The following is a 16896-nucleotide window of genomic DNA, read 5'->3' as shown; positions in this document are numbered from 1 at the left end:
CTGGAATTTGACTCCATCCCAGGCCAACCTGTTCATGCAAACTACCAAACCGCTAATTTTGTAGGCTAACCCTATTTGTTGATGCAACGGGTACCAAACTAGTTATACATTTGGCCACTATGTTCATCTGGGAAGAAAGTTATCCACATTACAAAATACAAACAATTGGGACTGACCAACAAGTAGCCTAACTGAAAACTGAGTTTTCAAGGTATGCTATATGGCTATGGGTGCACCCTCAAAAACTCACTAGGAATACACCAATCATAGCACATACAAATGTACACGGTATGCCCCCGATTACAGTCCTACTGATAATCTCATAAATACAGCACATATTAATCTAAGATCATAGCCTACATGTTTAGGTTTGTACCTTTAAGTTGTACCTGAAGGTTCCTGCTGAGTCTGACTCTGAACTGACCACCATCTCCAGTTCTGCAGGAGCACCTGAAGCTCTAGTGCTGCTGCTGCTTCCTTCTTCACCTTTGCAAAGAAAATGACTGTAGCCTGTTTCTCTGTACAGTTTATGTGCACTTTCCCTAGCTCATGTGGCATGAGTCATGACCGAATGCTGGCAAGTCCATAGTCTAGGTTTACTATTTTTTACTAGTTTAACATATTGCCTTCAAATGTCATATTATGATCGCCATGTTGCACTCATTGCTATGATATAATTACTCCACGAAGACGGGCAAACTGTTTAGCCTACCGGCCGTTATGTCACCATTATTAGCTAGGCTACTTAGCTAGCCATGCTGGGTGTCGTGTGAGTGTGTTTTAGCTAGTGGTTTTGACTGACCTGTTCCCTTACTAGCGAACATGTAGTTTATTTTGCAGCATTTAACTGCGTCTGTGGCAAGGGCCTTTCTCTTTTTTATTCTCTCCCTCTCTGCTCCACCTTTCCTTTTCTGACCGTCCATTTCACCGTGCGACTTGTCTAAAATGTTATCGGTAGAGAAGCAGGTAGACGGTTGCTATGTGCGTCGCGGAGAGACCTGATGTCATTTTTGGCGTGGGGACACTGCACCGAGAGAGTGTAGCGCTTGATGCGTGGCTTCTCCGTCAACTCATTCCTGCTTGCAATATTATCGCTGGTCAAGTTGACTATTCCCCGCAGGCCAAAACGACCCTCAGGCCACCGGGAAATGTCCCGGTGCTCCTGACGGCCAGTACGCCATTGGACTCGGTCACAGCTATTGCTAGGCCCAACCTTGTCATTACGTGGGAAGTGTTAGGCTCGGCAGGGAGTACATTAGGGAACGTTTCGCTCCGCCTTAAACCAATAGGAGCAGAGGCGGAGCTCCACGATATAGAACGATAGTTATTGAAGTTGTAACTCCAGCTCTATATGTGGAGCAGAACCCCATGGGCCTTAAGGCCTTGCCAACCCACAGTCTCGCTGAAGATCATTTTCAGGAGGCTGATTGTGGGGAGGCAATCCCCATATACAGGGACACCTGTACTCCCATTGGCTGCAGGTGTGTGCATAATACATTTCTCAGGCTACTCACTGCCTCAGCAGCAGGGTAAACCAACAAGAGCAGAGCTGCATTATGGGGCTCCCTGCCACTCATAGAACTGGAGTTACAATTTCATTAACTGTCGTTACCACAGGCCACCTGAAATGTTTTTGGCACACCTAATGATTGTGCTCGATTATGGATCACTCCCCAAAATGTTTATTCATTAAGTTTTAGTCATTGTCATTGTTCTCCTAGATTTATTTGTGTGCTTCTACCTTTCTAATTAGGAGCACATCACGTAGGTCCTATCCTTGTAAAAAAAAAAAAATCATCATAGACCACTAAACTATCATTTTTTTGTATTAATTTTATTTCACCTTTATTTAACCAGGTAGGCTAGTTGAGAACAAGTTCTCATTTGCAACTGCGACCTGGCCAAGATAAAGCATAGCAGTGTGAACAGACAACAACACAGAGTTACACATGGAGTAAACAATAAACAAGTCAATAACATAGTGGGGGGAAAAATAATCTATATACATTGTGTGCAAAAGGCATGAGGAGGTAGGCAATAAATAGGCCATAGGAGTGAATAATTACAATTTAGCAGATTAACACGAGTGATACATGATCAGATGAACATGTGCAGGTAGAGATACTGGTGTGCAAAAGAGCAGAAAAGTAAATAAAATAAAAACAGTATGGGGATGAGGTAGGTAAATTGGGTGGGCTATATACCGATGGACTATGTACAGCTGCAGCGATCGGTTAGCTGCTCAGATAGCAGATGTGTAAAGTTGGTGAGGGAGATAAAAGTCTCCAACTTCAAAGATTTTTGCAATTCGTTCCAGTCGCAGGCAGCAGAGAACTGGAAGGAAAGGCGGCCAAAAGAGGTTTTGTCTTTAGGGATGATCAGTGAGATTCACCTGCTGCGTGCTACGGGTGGGTGTTGCCATCGTGACCAGTGAACTGAGATAAGGCGGAGCTTTACCTAGCATAGACTTGTAGATGACCTGGAGCCAGTGGGTCTGGCGACGAACATGTAGCGAGGGCCAGCCGACTAGAGCATACAGGTCGCAGTGGTGGGTGGTATAAGGTGCTTTAGTAACAAAACGGATGGCACTGTGATAAACTGCATCCAGTTTGCTGAGTAGAGTATTGGAAGCTATTTTGTAGATGACATTGCCGAAGTCGAGAATCGGTAGGATAGTTTTACAAGGGTAAGTTTTGCGGCGTGAGTGAAGGAGGCTTTGTTGCGAAATAGAAAGCCGACTCTAGATTTGATTTTGGAGATGTTTGATATGAGTCTGGAAGGAGAGTTTGCAGTCTAGCCAGACACCTAGGTACTTATAGATGTCCACATATTCTAGGTCGGGCGTGCGAGTGCAGGCAGCGAACGGTTGAAAAGCATGCATTTGGTTTTACTAGCGTTTAAGAGCAGTTGGAGGCCACGGAAGGAGTGTTGTATGGCATTGAAGCTGGTTTGGAGGTTAGATAGCAGTGTCCAAGGAAGGGCCAGAAGTATACAGAATGGTGTCGTCTGCGTAGAGGTGGATCAGGGAATCGCCCGCAGCAAGAGCAACATCATTGATAATAATAATGAATAAGCTGTATCACTCAGCATTTTGTGGAAGGGCATGCACTTTGTTGATTCTTGATGTTTATCTTTTTATTATTGGATCTAAATGATTTATTTTAACACAAATTGAGGCAGGTCACAAAAATGTTATTAAACATTATACCCTATTAATAGTAATACATCTCATCTTTTAAACATTAGAAAGCATGCTTGCCGTTGTTTATGTATTTTCTTTGCGTAATTATGGAGCAAAATATTATTTGGATAGGTAAAAATCTGAGTGGTTGCTAGATTTTTTTGTATCTAACGTTACCTACCACATTGGCTGTTGAAAGAATAAATAAAATTTCCCACCGTGCTTATGAGATCTTCTTTGTTTTGATCTATGATATAATGGCAGTCAGTTAACATGACCTTTACGAATTATGAAGCATTTGTGATTTGTTTGTATTATTACATATTCTAAATTCTTTCAAATTCAAAAAAGTGAGGTTAGATGAAGATTATCTCATAGAACAAAACATATAAGATGCCTAAACCTGTGTTAACCATAGACCGAACGGCGTTCATCCAAAAACACCATCCATTTTCCTCATAGGCTTTGTCCAACGAACCATTCATTGCCTACAAAAAGACGCCATTAATATTTCTCTCTATCGTTGGTAGCAGTAGCTCCATCCCCGCTCCCCAACAATTCGTTGTTTACCAAAATATACTTTGCCCTATTCATCTATGATATACCTTGATACAAACACGCTGATTCATGTAACAAATAATTGTTTCGTCTTCATAGATTGCTGGCTTTCCACCAAAAAATAAAATAGGGAGGGAGGGTATTTGATTGGCGTGACATTTCCCCCCAAATTTGAGAGCAATGTGATCCAATGACAACAGCGATAAACACAACAAACCAATCAAACACGGTCCTCAACTACTCTGATATGCATAGAAAATTTAGGCCAATGAGGGTTCATCTCTTTCTAGCAGTCATCTCTCAAAGCCAATTATATGCGCCTTCTCATTTCAATATCCAATAGGATTTGAAGGCGGGATTAAATTGCAGTGTTTATATTCCGCAGTAGTTCCTTTAGCGTTCATTATTTCCTTGAACCACAGCCTGTTTGATCTCTGTTATACTTGAGTCTTGAGAATCTGCATCATGTCTGGAAGAGGCAAAACCGGAGGAAAGGCCCGCGCTAAGGCAAAGTCCCGCAGCTCCCGCGCTGGTCTTCAGTTCCCCGTAGGTCGTGTCCATCGTCTGCTGAGGAAGGGCAACTACGCTCATAGAGTAGGTGCTGGTGCTCCCGTGTACATGGCTGCTGTCCTCGAGTACCTGACGGCTGAGATCCTGGAGTTGGCTGGCAATGCCGCTCGGGACAACAAGAAGTCCCGTATCATCCCCCGCCATCTACAGCTGGCCGTTCGTAACGACGAGGAGTTAAACAAACTACTCGGCGGTGTAACCATCGCCCAGGGAGGTGTGTTGCCCAACATCCAGGCTGTTTTGCTACCAAAGAAGACAGGGGCGGCCGCTGCACCAAGCGGGAAGGCGGGAAAGAAGGCTTCCTCACAGTCCCAAGAATATTAGTTGGCGATTTAAATAAACCTCCACCGAACTCTTCAACCAAAAGGCCCTTTTAAGGGCCACCCACACATTCTGAAAATTGTTAAATTTCCTTTCCTATTTTCCTTTGTTGAAAATGTGCTGTTTTTTTCGCGCTTAAAATTCTTTAGGTTGCAATAAATGTTCTTTTGATACATCTTGTCACGTTTTGTATCCATTCGAAGGTTAAACAAGTGAGTAAAATCAATGTTTGTTTGAGAGAGCTAACCTTAAGTGTTTGCGACAGGGTTGAGCATGCTAACAATAGCCATTACACTACTGTTGGGAACTTGGCTAACCAATATACCAACCGTAGTTCTCAAAGGACATGCCATGGCGAGTACCTTTGCCTAGACCACAAATTAACTAGATAACAATGTGTACGATGTCTCACGTCTCGATGTGACAGGTTCGCGTGGACTCCAGACAATCTGATGAAACAAAGGCGATGTGTAGTTTGTACCCAATGAAGTGTTCAGGAGCCGCACTCCTGCAGCTGAATTATCTAACAACCTTGGAAGTGCTGAGCAATTAAACGAATAACTGACCTACATCGGTTCAATTTGAATTCCATTTCGTTCTTCCTGTGCGCAGTTTCTCTAGGGAAATCAGATCAAACCCAAACAGCGATTTAGGGAGTTGTAGTTTTATTCAGTTTAACGCAGAAGGTAATTAACTACAATGACCATTATCCATTGAGCGCATACGCGGTCTGTTTCTCTTTTACTCCTGCTACAGACATAATTCAAGAGGGATACATGAGCTCTACCTGATAGTTGGTATTCAGACAAAAGTATGCACTTCAGTAACTAAAATAGCAGCTCAGCAAATGAAATATCAAACAAGTAATAGGCACATGGCAAACTGATGGGCAGTCACCATCATGGGACTTTTGTTCTAGTCTGTTACTGCATTTAATGTATAACTTTTAAATAATTGAAACGACCTCAAAAAGCACTAATCACTCCGTACAACTGGTCGGTATTTATAGAGCTGAAGCAGATATGAAGGCTTCATAGAAAGCACATAATGTATACAAACATGGCACTATCGGTATGATACATTTTCCAGTAAGAGTTGATAGTTATATATTCACTTGTGACAACATTCTCTTGCTGTCAATATATTCCAGGTTTGAACATCATTTTGTTCTTGCTTAGAAAAGTGATTAAAAAAAGGCCAGGGGCCTTGCCTGAGATGTGTCTGTCATACGGTTCAGTTGTAATACTGTGTGTGGAGTTGGTCAGTCATACTCACAGAAATCTTTGTTTGGTACATTCTTAACCCTCAGTATCTATACAAATTTTCACCTAGTATTTACCCAGAGTAGTAGCTCATACATAAATAGGATCATATACATTTAGCTTATACAATACAACTGAGGTGAATCTGTACATATTCAGAGTAAACATTATCAAGACCCTGCCGACTTCTGCTGGTCTTGGATGCTGACGATGGCTTGCACAGTGTTAGGCAGCCAGTCCCAATCCGCTCCCTACTTGTTCCCCTTGGCCGAAAGGTTAGAGAGCCAAAGGAAGGGGTAGGGAGCAAATTGGGACCCGCTGTAGGAGTGGAGAGAGGGCCTTAGCGTGCGTCGTTGAGTTTCCGAGCAGTGGTCAGGATCTCCATGGCTCCTTTGCTGAGCAGGAGATCGGCCAGGTCCACCCCCAGCTTCTCAGCTGCTACCTGGGCACACTGAGGCACATTGTGGGCTGTAACCCCAACATGCTGGATGTCTGCCGCCGACTCTAACTGAGAAGAGGAAAATGGAGACAATCAATTAGCTAAAATATCACATTCACTTTCTAGGAACAAAATGAAACTAGCCATAAATCCAAACTTTCACCACAATGTTGAAACTGAGCATATCAGTTTAGATTCCAGGATAATCGTAAGCATGACGACCATACAAAAACAGAAAATATCACATACAGTAAATAATACATTAAGAATATGGCATGACGGCCATATAAAAATAGGTCCTGTCCCCAACCTTATTTCCTGGGTCTACACTGATTTCCATGGCCTCCTTCAAGCTGTCAGCTCCATCCAGGCTGTACACAGCACCAGTCAGAGAGAGCTGGAACAGGAGAGAAGAGCGTTAAACTCATGAGCACACCCACTCTCATCAATTACAGAAAACTTCCATCTGTAGATAATTTCGACAGTCTACTGATTATTTTAAATAGGCCATTGGAAGTGACTGAACAAAATCAGTACAGTACAGCAATCTGCTTAGAGGTAATTCTGCTCAGCTCTAAGGTTGGTGGTTTCTGCATCTATTCCCGATTCTGATTAGATGTCTAACTATTTCCTTACCACCGAGTCCTTCACTTCTGTGTTCACAGCAACTGGTACACTGCAACCTCCCTCCTGTGTACAAAAAGTATCAAAGCAGCAAGGGTCAGAGTGATAATATAGAAGGCTTTGTAATATTGATGCACACAAATTATGATCCATGCAACAAATTGATTGTGTGAGGCAAGAAAAATACACATTCAGTTCTATAAGCTGCAGCTTTTGAACCGCAACTATTCGGCATCAGCAGGTGCAGCTGCCAGCTAGTGTCTTGTTTATGTTTTTGTCAGGCGTGTGTATGGGGAAACGCATGGTTAACTTGCCAGGCGTCTGAGAAAGGCCCTCTCTGCTATGCAGCGCAGCACAGTCTCTGAGTGGTGCAGGGTAGACACCATCTCCAAGATGTCACAGTCTCGCGCCCGCACCTCCACGGCAAGGGCACCCTGGGGGATACAGACTCTCTTAAAGTCTCAGTGCAGTCAAAAATGTGATTTCCCTGTGACACATTGGTGTCCTTTAGTAGTAGTTTCTTTGCAGCAAATCGAACATGAAGGCCTGATTCATGCAGTGTCCTCCGAACAGCTGATGTTGAGATGTCTGTTACTTGAACTCTGAAGCATTTATTTATTTGGGCTGCAATTTCTGAGGCTGGTAACTAATGAACTTATCCTCTGCAGCAGAGGTAACTCTGGGCCATCCTTTCCTATGGTGGTCCTCATGAGAGCCAGTTTCATCATAGCGCTTGATGGTTTTTGCAACTGCACTTGAAGAAACTTTCAAAGTTCTTGACATTTTCTGGATTGACTGACCTTCACGTCTTAAATTAATGATGGACTGTCATTTCTCTTTGCTTATTTGAACTGTTCTTGCCCTAACAAATAGGGCTATATTCTGTATACCACCCCTACCTTGTCACAACACAATTAATTGTCTCAAACGCATTAAGAAGAAAATAAATTCCACAAATGTACCTTTAAAAGGCACACCTGTTAATTTAAACAAATTAAAGCAGCATAAGTCCATGGCCCCATCCTACCTGTTGTCAACAGTACAGGCTGCTGGCAGTGGTGTAATAGTGTGGGGAATGTTTTCTTGGCACATGCCCCAAAGAATTCAGGCTGTTCTGGAGGAAAAGAGTGGTCCGACCCGGTACTAGATGGGTGTACCTAATAAACTGTCCACTGAGTGTATATTTCCACATTGATGTTGGAATAATACTGTGAAATTGTGAAAATGATAATGCCCTTTTAGTAAATTAGTTAATAAACCAACAAGAAAGAGATCCAAAGTTGTCTGCCAATAATAGCTCGTTTTCAGAATAGATGTGCACGGTGTGGCACTCATGGTGTAACGGTTATAACGGCTGGCACCCCAGGTGCTTCCTGTAAACAACAACAATAGCTAAAAACTGTACCCACCTGGCCAACAGCATACATACAGTCCTCAGGGCCAAGAACCTGTAGAGACAAACCCAACAAACATTTCATTTCTACAGCAGCTTCTATAGCTACCAAGAGACATACAACACAACATTATCAAATACATTTTCCTAGCATATTTATCAACTTAAGGAAAGGGGGATACCTAGTCAATTTATAGGTATGCACTCTGAAATTGTATTGTTTGGTGAAACATTTTGTGTCTTGTGTTATGCCATGACATTTGCCTTGAGGGCCAGGCACACCAGAGATGTTTGGGGAGGCTGGTTGCATTGTACCTGGCTGACTCGTGCCTCCCACCCCATCCTCTTCAGCCCTGCTGCCGCCAGGATGATGGCAGCATAGTCCTCCTTTTCATCCAGCTTCTTCAGACGAGTGTTGAGGTTACCTCGCTATAGCGCTCAGGTTAAGGAACAATTACTAGGGGAGACTGGGGGCAATTGTAACACCTTGAATTTTGCCAAACAGAAGCTAGCTAGAGTGATGAAACACACAGAACATGCCCATTTAGTTTTTTTCCTGCTTGAAAAGTTACAGCCAAATATCTCACATTTTATGGGCAATTTTGTTAGGGGTGAAAGTAGTTTTGTGTATTTAAAAAAATTGGCTGTATTTTTCTTATATGAGCACTAATGTCTAATAAATCCAACTAGCATAATTTGTTCTCTAAATATTTACATGAATGATGTGGTCACTATTCAAGATGGCACGACAGATATGGCCGCTCTGCTTCTAGCGCCTAAGCAACTTTGCAGTATTCAGGTTTTTTTGTGTGTTATTTCTTACATGAAAATGTTCACAAGCGTTTCACTACACTGCAGTAACATCTGCGAGATTTGTGTATGTGACCAATAAAATTTGATTTAATTTGTTGTCTCTTGCTAGGCACATGAGGTTGTGACATGGCTGCTGGGTTGGGGGCATTCGTAACACAGTGTTAAAATGACCCTGAGCCAAGCAGCCAAATGATGAAAACAAGTGAATTTAACTTTAAGATTGTATGAATTATACATATAATAACTGTAAATAGCCTTGGGGTCCTGTAAAGTGCCAAATAAGTTGTAAACGGATATAATCTCGGTACCATCGACTATTCACATGTTTTGAGAGGAACCAAATGGCCATGTAATTATTGGTTACGTACATAGAAATTGTCATATTTCTTGCAAAATCATTACATACGTCTATGATATGATTATTCATAAACATTACTTTTTTAAATTTTAATACATGTATTTGGTTGATTTTGTAGGTGTTACATTTGACCCCAGCTACTATTACAATTGCCCCTGCATGACTTTTCGGATTAAAATCAATATTGTGATCCGACAGGTATGAATGATTAGGTGACAGATATATAAGACACTTGAATGACTGGCCTAGTTCAAGTCTTCTCTGAGCAATAGAGGAGGACAAAAACGTATAATTGCCTCCAGTCTCCGCTACAATAGCTACATGCATGAATACTGACAGCAATAAGACACACAGATGGACAGACAGTAAATCATAGCAGTTCTGCATTAGAAAACGATACAATGTCTTTAAACTCCAGATGAGGAAACCTCTTCTTCAGCTGAGCAGCTCGACGCAGAGAGCTAGTACCAATCACACTGTGAGAACAGAACAGACACAGACGTCAGTGGAGTTTGATCTGAAAATCATCCATTGAAGTTCTCAAAAGGATCACATATACATACACATACACATTGACCATTGCATTGTAACAGTCAGTAATTCAAAAGGACATGGTCGCAAAAAAACAAAACAAAAAAACAACTAAGTTTTGTCTTCTTTTGCAGGTGCAGTTTTGCAATTGCTCCAACTGAATATCATAGGATATGCCATGTCCTAGTCTTAAAGCTTGATGAAGACATTATAGGCTGTGTGATGTGTGTCAAGTTTATCACAGAACACTGAGAATTGGTATCTTTCATTCACTATTCTCCCTGGCATAGTGGCACACCTACCTGCCATCTGGCAAAGTGTCCAGGGTCAGTCCACTGTTCTTTGGATGTAGCACCACTGCATCATGTGGGCTTTCACGCCTTTGAGAAACATTGGAAAGGAAGAGAAAACATATACACAGAGAATCTTAGTATTCAAAAGGGAAACTTATTTAGCAAAAAAGACATAGGCCCAGACTCAATGAATGTGAAAACTAAAACAAATTTCCATAGATCAGTTCACAATTGATTTGTATGAATGGACATTTATTGGAAGACATCAGCTTCCGGCTGTTGTTGTTGGTACTATCCATCCCACAACACTGTCACTGCTTAGTCCAACTATAAGAAGAGTGTGGATGACAATGGACAGTGCTGATGATGTACTAAGTAGGGTTTGTACTCACTGAAGCACTGCTCCTATAGTGAAGCCATTGGGCAGAGTTGTAGGGAGGTCTTTGAGAGAGTGCACTACTAGGTCTACCCTGTTAGAAAGAGAGATGCTGGTTATAGAATAGTTGTACACTCCAAGTTTTTTCATTAACTCCACAGCCTTGTCATTTCAAAACACCAAAATAAACCCCCATTTCACAATATAGTTAATACTATAATAAAGAACTGCTCTTTATTTTCCAACCTCTAACGCACTCATCTACAAGTTACTGACAAAATAAAGGAAACACCAACATAGTGTCTTAATACGATGTTGGGCCACCACGAGCCGCCAGAACAGCTTCAATGTACCTTGGCATTGGTTCTACAAGTGTCTTAAACTCTATTGGAGGGATGCAACACAATTCTTCAACGAGAAATTACATAATTTGGTGTTTTGTTGATGGTGATAGAAAACGCTTCAGAATCTTCCTTAAGTGTTCAAGTTGGTTGAGATCTGGTGGTCTAGCCATGGTAGTCAAAATAATGGGCAATTGAGCATTTTTACACATGACTCTAAGCATGATGGGATGGGGGCTTTGTCATCCTTTGGGGGCATAGCCATGGTAGCCAAAATAATGGCCTGCCCACCATTTTTATACATGACCTTAAGCATGATGCAATGTTAATTGCTTAATTAACTCAGGAACCACACATGTACGGAAGCATTTGCTTTCAATATTCTTTTGTATTCTTTGTATCTTTTATTTTGGCAGTTACCTGTACGTGTTCTTACGCAATGAAATCTGATAAAGTTCAGAGTTGTGTCAACAGAGGGAGCTATTTATCAGACTTGTTACTTGTCACCAGGAGAGTGTCACTCAAATCAATACTTTCATTAACATTGTCCATACTTACTCATTCCTCTCCAGAGCATTCTCGAGCTCCTTTGTGAAAAGACTTTTCTCACCTATCTGAAACAACCAAGACACATTTTGAGACGCTAAATACAGACATACCAGCCACGTTGCCATACCAACAGCACTGATAAAGTTAATAAAAATAGCATCCTGCAATGGATTGACAATGATCTCAAACCTACAAATACAATTCAAGCATTATTTATTCTGAACTAACCTTTGATAATGCAGTGTCCAAGATTTTGTCACCAATTGTGGACATGGCAACTGGAATGAATGAAAAAGTAGTGTATTACAATCATGACTATGAATGACAGTGGTAGTGAGGTCATCAGTTCCATTTCAGCAGATTCTCTTTAAAAGACAGTCAGAGCAACAAAGCCGAAAGACAGTAAACTGTGTGTCAGTACAGTTGTATGCTTTACACCATCTTCTCCCAAACACAATCTACTATTTGTTCAGTAACTGAAAGGCTGACAAACAGAGGAAAGAAATACAGAGAGAGAGTCAGGGAGGGAAAGAGAGAGCGGGAGGAAAAGTGAGAGAGCGAGAGAGAGTGTATGGCTGTATGAGTGTTCTTGTATTACGCATCTCTACTTTTCTCACCTATTTCAAGATGGACATCTGGATAAAGTGTCTTCAGTTTCTCTGCCACATAATCAGTCTGGATGCGAGCCAACTGAAATATAAAAATACATTATTTTATATTATTACATACATTATGTAGATATGAAAGGAATGATGTGCCAGGTGAAACTGATTTATAATCATTGCTTAGAGCAAATGTGGGCAATTTCCTTGATAAAGGCTACGACATGGACATTAATGTGAAAAAATAAAAATAGTGAACATTGAACAGTGAACCATCGTATTTTTGTATAAAAGATCTAATAATGAGAGAAACAATAGCGGGTTTTGCATTTGGTCAAGTTAGTGTGGGAGAGGTTGAAGAACTATTGTTATCCATCAATAATGATAAGCCAGTTCCATTTCACTGGTATTGACAACCTAGATGGGAAACTATTGAGAATGGTAGCAGACTGTATTGCCACCCCTATTTGTCATGTCTTTAACCAAAGCCTAAAAGGAGTGTGTCCCCACAGGTGTGGAAGGAAGCTAAAGTAATTCCACTACATACAATTGTAAAGCACCATTTGCTGTCTCTAACAGCCATCCAATTTGTTTGCTGCCTTTTCTTAGTAAATGCTATTTTTCTAAATAACAAGTTAACTACTGACCATTCAGTGACCACTCGTGTCCTGTGGATGGGGGCTATGTCATCCTATGAGGGCATAGCCATGGTAGCGAAAATAATGGCCTGCCCAACATTTTTATACATGATAAGCGTGATGCGATGTTAATTGCTTAATTAACTCAGGAACCATGCCTGTGTGGAAGCACCTGCATTCAATATACTTTGTATCCCTCATTTACTCAAATGTTTGCATTATTTAGGCAGCTAGCTGTAACTCTCCAACCATGTGATGTAAAGGTGATGTTTTTTCAATAACAAATGAGGATCAATAACATTAAAGGCTGCACTGAAATCTAACAAAACAGCTCCAACTATCATCTTATTATACATTTCCTTTAGCCAATCATCAGTCATCTGAATCAGTACAGTACAAGGGGGAGTCCACACCGGAGTAGGCAGAAAATATTTTGGTATCTCGGATTGTTCTGGCAATTTTCACATATAAACTTAATTGGGAGGAAGGATGCTTGACAAACATTTTTTTTTTTTATCATCATGAAAGTGACCATTTCAGGTCCTTTTTTAGACCTATACATGACTCCTGTAAGATGTTATGATATGTGAATCGTACATAAGACAGACAACATCTTGGTGTCATTATCCTCCTTATAGTGTGGTCTAACATATGGAGCATATCTAGATTCTGAAAAAAAATGTTCACATTGAACATAAAAAATATTAATATCTCAAAAAATACACTTTCGTATTTTGCCTTTATAGACAGTATTTGGAACAATATACTCTTTAAACATGTCACATTTCTAGAGTAGGCTCTCTGCTAATTCTGAAGTGATGATACATTTTATGAGCAACACCAACACAGTAAATGGGTCAATGGAGCTGTGCATAACGAGTGTGACCATTGAGCAAGTTGAGGAAGCTGAGCTCCTAGGAGTAACATACACACTTCAGTTAGACATACATATCCCACTAGGCACGCCACTATGGGTTTCTTCACGCTACCCAAACAAAAAAAACAGATTTAATGCGTCAATCTGTTATGTAGAGCAATGTCATCGTGGAATGTTCTGCCACCAGAGGTGGCAAAAAGCAAGTTCAGTAAAAACTTGCACCTCTTCTCTTTCTAAAGATCTAAATGAACTGTACTGTATGTACAGTTGAAGTCGGAAGTTTACATACACTTAGGTTGGAGTCATTAAAACTCGTTTCTCAACTACTCCACAAATTTCTTGTTAACAAACTATAGTTTTGGCAAGTCGGTTAGGACATCTACTTTGTGCATGACACAATTCATTTTTCCAACAATTGTTTACAGACAGATTATTTCACTTATAATCACTGCATCACAATTCCAGTGGGTCAGAAGTTTACATACACTAAGTTGAATGTGCCTTTAAACAGCTTGGAAAATTCCAGAAAATGGTGTCATGACTTTAGAAGCGTCTGATTGACTCAAATGATGTCAATTAGCCTATTGGAGGTGTACCTGTGGATGTATTTCAAGGCCTACCTTCAAACTCAGTGCCTCTTTGCTTGACATCATGGGAAAATCAAAAGAAATCAGCCAAGAAAGACCTCAGAAAAATAATTGTAGACCTCCACAAGTCTGGTTCATCCTTAGGAGCAATTTCCAAACCCCTGAAGGTACAATGTTTATCTGTACAAACAATAGTACGCAAGTACAAATACCCTGGGACCACGCTCAGGAAGGAGACACGTTCTGTCTCCTAGAGATGAACGTACTTTGGTGCGAAATGCAAATCAATCCCAGAACAACAGTAAAGGACCTTGTGAAGATGCTGGAGGAAACAGGTACAAAAGTATCTATATCCACAGTAAAACGAGTCCTATATCCACATAACCTTAAAGGCCGCTCAGCAAGGAAGTAGTCACTGCTCCAAAACCGCCATAAAAAAGCCAGACTACGTTTTGCAACTGCACATGGGGACAAAGATTGTACTTTTTGGAGAAACCTCCTCTGGTCTGATGAAACAAAAACAGAACTGTTTGGTCATAATGACCATTGTTATGTTTGGAGAAAAAAGGGGGAGGCTTGCAAGCCGAAGAACACCAGCCAACCGTGAAGCACGGGGGTGGCAGCATCATGTTGTGAGAGTGCTTTGCTGCAGGAGGGACTGGTGCACTTCACAAAATAGATGGCACCATGAGGTAGGAAAATTATGTAGATATATTGACGCAACATCTCAAGTTAAAGCTTGGTTGCAAAAGGGTCTTCCAAATGGACAATGACCCCAAGCATACTTCAAAGTTGTGGCAAAATGGCTTAAGGACAAGAAAGTCAAGGTATTGGAGTGGCCATCACAAAGCCCTGACCTCAATCCAATAGAACATTTTTGGGCAGAACTGAAAAAGAGTGTATGAGCAAGGAGGCCTTACAAACCTGACTCAGTTACACCAGCTCTGTCAGGAGGAATGGGCCAAAATTCACCCAACTTATTGTGGGAAGCTTGTGGAAGGCTACCCGAAGCGATTCACCCAAGTTAAACAATTTTAAGGCAATGCTACCAAATACTAATTGAGTGCATGTAAAATTCTGACCAACAGGGGGATGTGATGAAATAAATAAAAGCTGAAATAAATCACTCTCTTCTATTATTTTGACATTTCACATTCTTAAAATAAAGTGGTGATCCTAACTGACCTAAAACAGGGAATTTTTACTAGGATTAAATGTCAGGAATTGTGAAAAACTGAGTTTAAATGTATTTGGCTAAGGTGTATGTAAACTTCCGACTTGAACTGTAGGTATGTGAATATGTATACATGAAGAGTGTGTAAATAGTTTTTAAATAATTGTCTCTTGGTGCCTTGACAATATATTACTTTTAATTTGAATGTAATAATATCTAAGGCCGTTCTTATCTATAACTGTTCTTGACCTTTTCATGTATTTTCTGTTTTATGTGGACCCAAGGAAGAGTAAATGCTGCATGTGCTGCATGTGCTAATTGGGATATGAATAAACATCAAGTTAACCACAAATGTATGCATTGTCATCAGTTATATAGCCTGTGCAGTATCTGTGACACATGGCCACAGACACTTGTGTGACTATCACAATGGTGACAGATCAGGGATGAGCTCTCATCAGATGAGTACACACAGACCCACCCTTTTCAAGTTGACCTCCCTTCCTAACCTCTCAACTGAAAAATCCTTACTAATATGGAGGTTAATACAGGGGCTTTTTGAGAGGACATTTTACTATGATGACTGAATGATTTTAAGTCAACATTTGGTGACCAGAAGTAGTGAACAGTAATATTAATGACATGAAGTGATCAAATATCCTACAGTAGATCATCTGAACAAGCTTGTGAATCAATTAATGATTCCATTTTTATTTAGTCACATGCACAGATGTAGTTGCTGTGTACAGTGAAAATCTTAAGCTCTGAGCGCCAACAGTGCAGGTGTGAATAAAAATAATTATTATAATGATATACATTTACAACTAAATGAATGAATGAATTTACCTGGCTCTTCCTGGTCCCCATCCTAATGACCCGATTCACTGTTCCGTTTCCATCCTGTTAAGAAAATAACAAAAATACATCAACTTCCTTATAAGCCATCTTCCTAATAACTCCAGCTTATTAGGCAAGTACCAGGTTAAACCTTAAATCACTCACTCTAACACACTTATAAGGTCCTTCCTCCATTCTTTCGGGTGACTTAAAAAGGGGGATCTTCCTGGTAAGGGTGAAAAAAGACGAGAGCTCTTCCTCAGGCTCTACAATGATGTGTCTGTGAGGAGTATGTGAAGAGCACTGCTATGAGTGTCCTTGCCCTGTAGTGTCTTAGACTCTAGCCTCCACCCTCCTGGCATATGCTGATAAATTAAGAATGCAGATTCATTGTGTCAGTTGTTGGGTGGTGTGTGGTAAGCCTACACATAGCCTTCACACTGTATTATTTAGGGACAAATTAAGAATTTAGGCTATTCTTTTCGCATTTTTTCTTGTCATTGTCAGTGCATGTAACACTTATCAATCCAATAATAATACAATCATTCAAATTGAATTACATAATATTATTT

The 16896-nt window shown here is 40.7% G+C and overlaps 2 protein-coding genes across 4 annotated transcripts in view; one reads left to right on the top strand and one right to left on the bottom strand.

Moving 5' to 3' along the window:
• The first annotated feature begins 4204 nt into the window (after positions 1-4204).
• h2ax (H2A.X variant histone) lies at positions 4205-4803 on the top strand. The gene has a single exon (XM_021618999.3). The coding sequence runs from the start codon at positions 4205-4207 to the stop codon at positions 4631-4633; it is 429 nt and encodes a 142-aa protein (XP_021474674.1). The 3' UTR covers positions 4634-4803.
• A 475-nt stretch (positions 4804-5278) lies between these two features.
• hmbsa (hydroxymethylbilane synthase a) overlaps positions 5279-16896 on the bottom strand; it is a 32140-nt gene continuing 20522 nt past the window's right edge. For 2 of the 3 annotated variants that reach the window (XM_090187092.1, XM_021618998.3), the window contains exons 2-14: positions 16334-16387; positions 12227-12299; positions 11838-11887; positions 11619-11674; positions 10736-10813; positions 10353-10430; positions 9920-9995; positions 8664-8777; positions 8365-8403; positions 7270-7389; positions 6968-7021; positions 6642-6728; positions 5279-6400 (exon numbers count right to left, since the gene is read on the bottom strand). In XM_090187092.1, coding sequence (XP_090043218.1) covers positions 6233-6400; positions 6642-6728; positions 6968-7021; positions 7270-7389; positions 8365-8403; positions 8664-8777; positions 9920-9995; positions 10353-10430; positions 10736-10813; positions 11619-11674; positions 11838-11887; positions 12227-12299; positions 16334-16387 — 1047 coding nt within the window. In that variant the 3' untranslated portion in view covers positions 5279-6232. Of the gene's footprint in view, positions 6401-6641; positions 6729-6967; positions 7022-7269; positions 7390-8364; positions 8404-8663; positions 8778-9919; positions 9996-10352; positions 10431-10735; positions 10814-11618; positions 11675-11837; positions 11888-12226; positions 12300-16333; positions 16388-16489; positions 16690-16896 lie in introns of those variants that run through there. The other variant, XM_021618997.3, reaches the window with a different exon arrangement.

Source organism: Oncorhynchus mykiss, chromosome 10 (assembly GCF_057628025.1).
Source record: "Oncorhynchus mykiss isolate SJ-2025 chromosome 10, ASM5762802v1, whole genome shotgun sequence".
In the NCBI taxonomy this organism is placed as follows: domain Eukaryota; kingdom Metazoa; phylum Chordata; class Actinopteri; order Salmoniformes; family Salmonidae; genus Oncorhynchus; species Oncorhynchus mykiss.
This window is presented reverse-complemented; position numbering and strand designations above follow the sequence as displayed.

Excerpts from the sequence above, each read along its gene's own strand:
- h2ax (XM_021618999.3), top strand. The coding sequence starts at position 4,205 with ATGTCTGGAAGAGGCAAAACCGGAGGAAAGGCCCGCGCTAAGGCAAAG.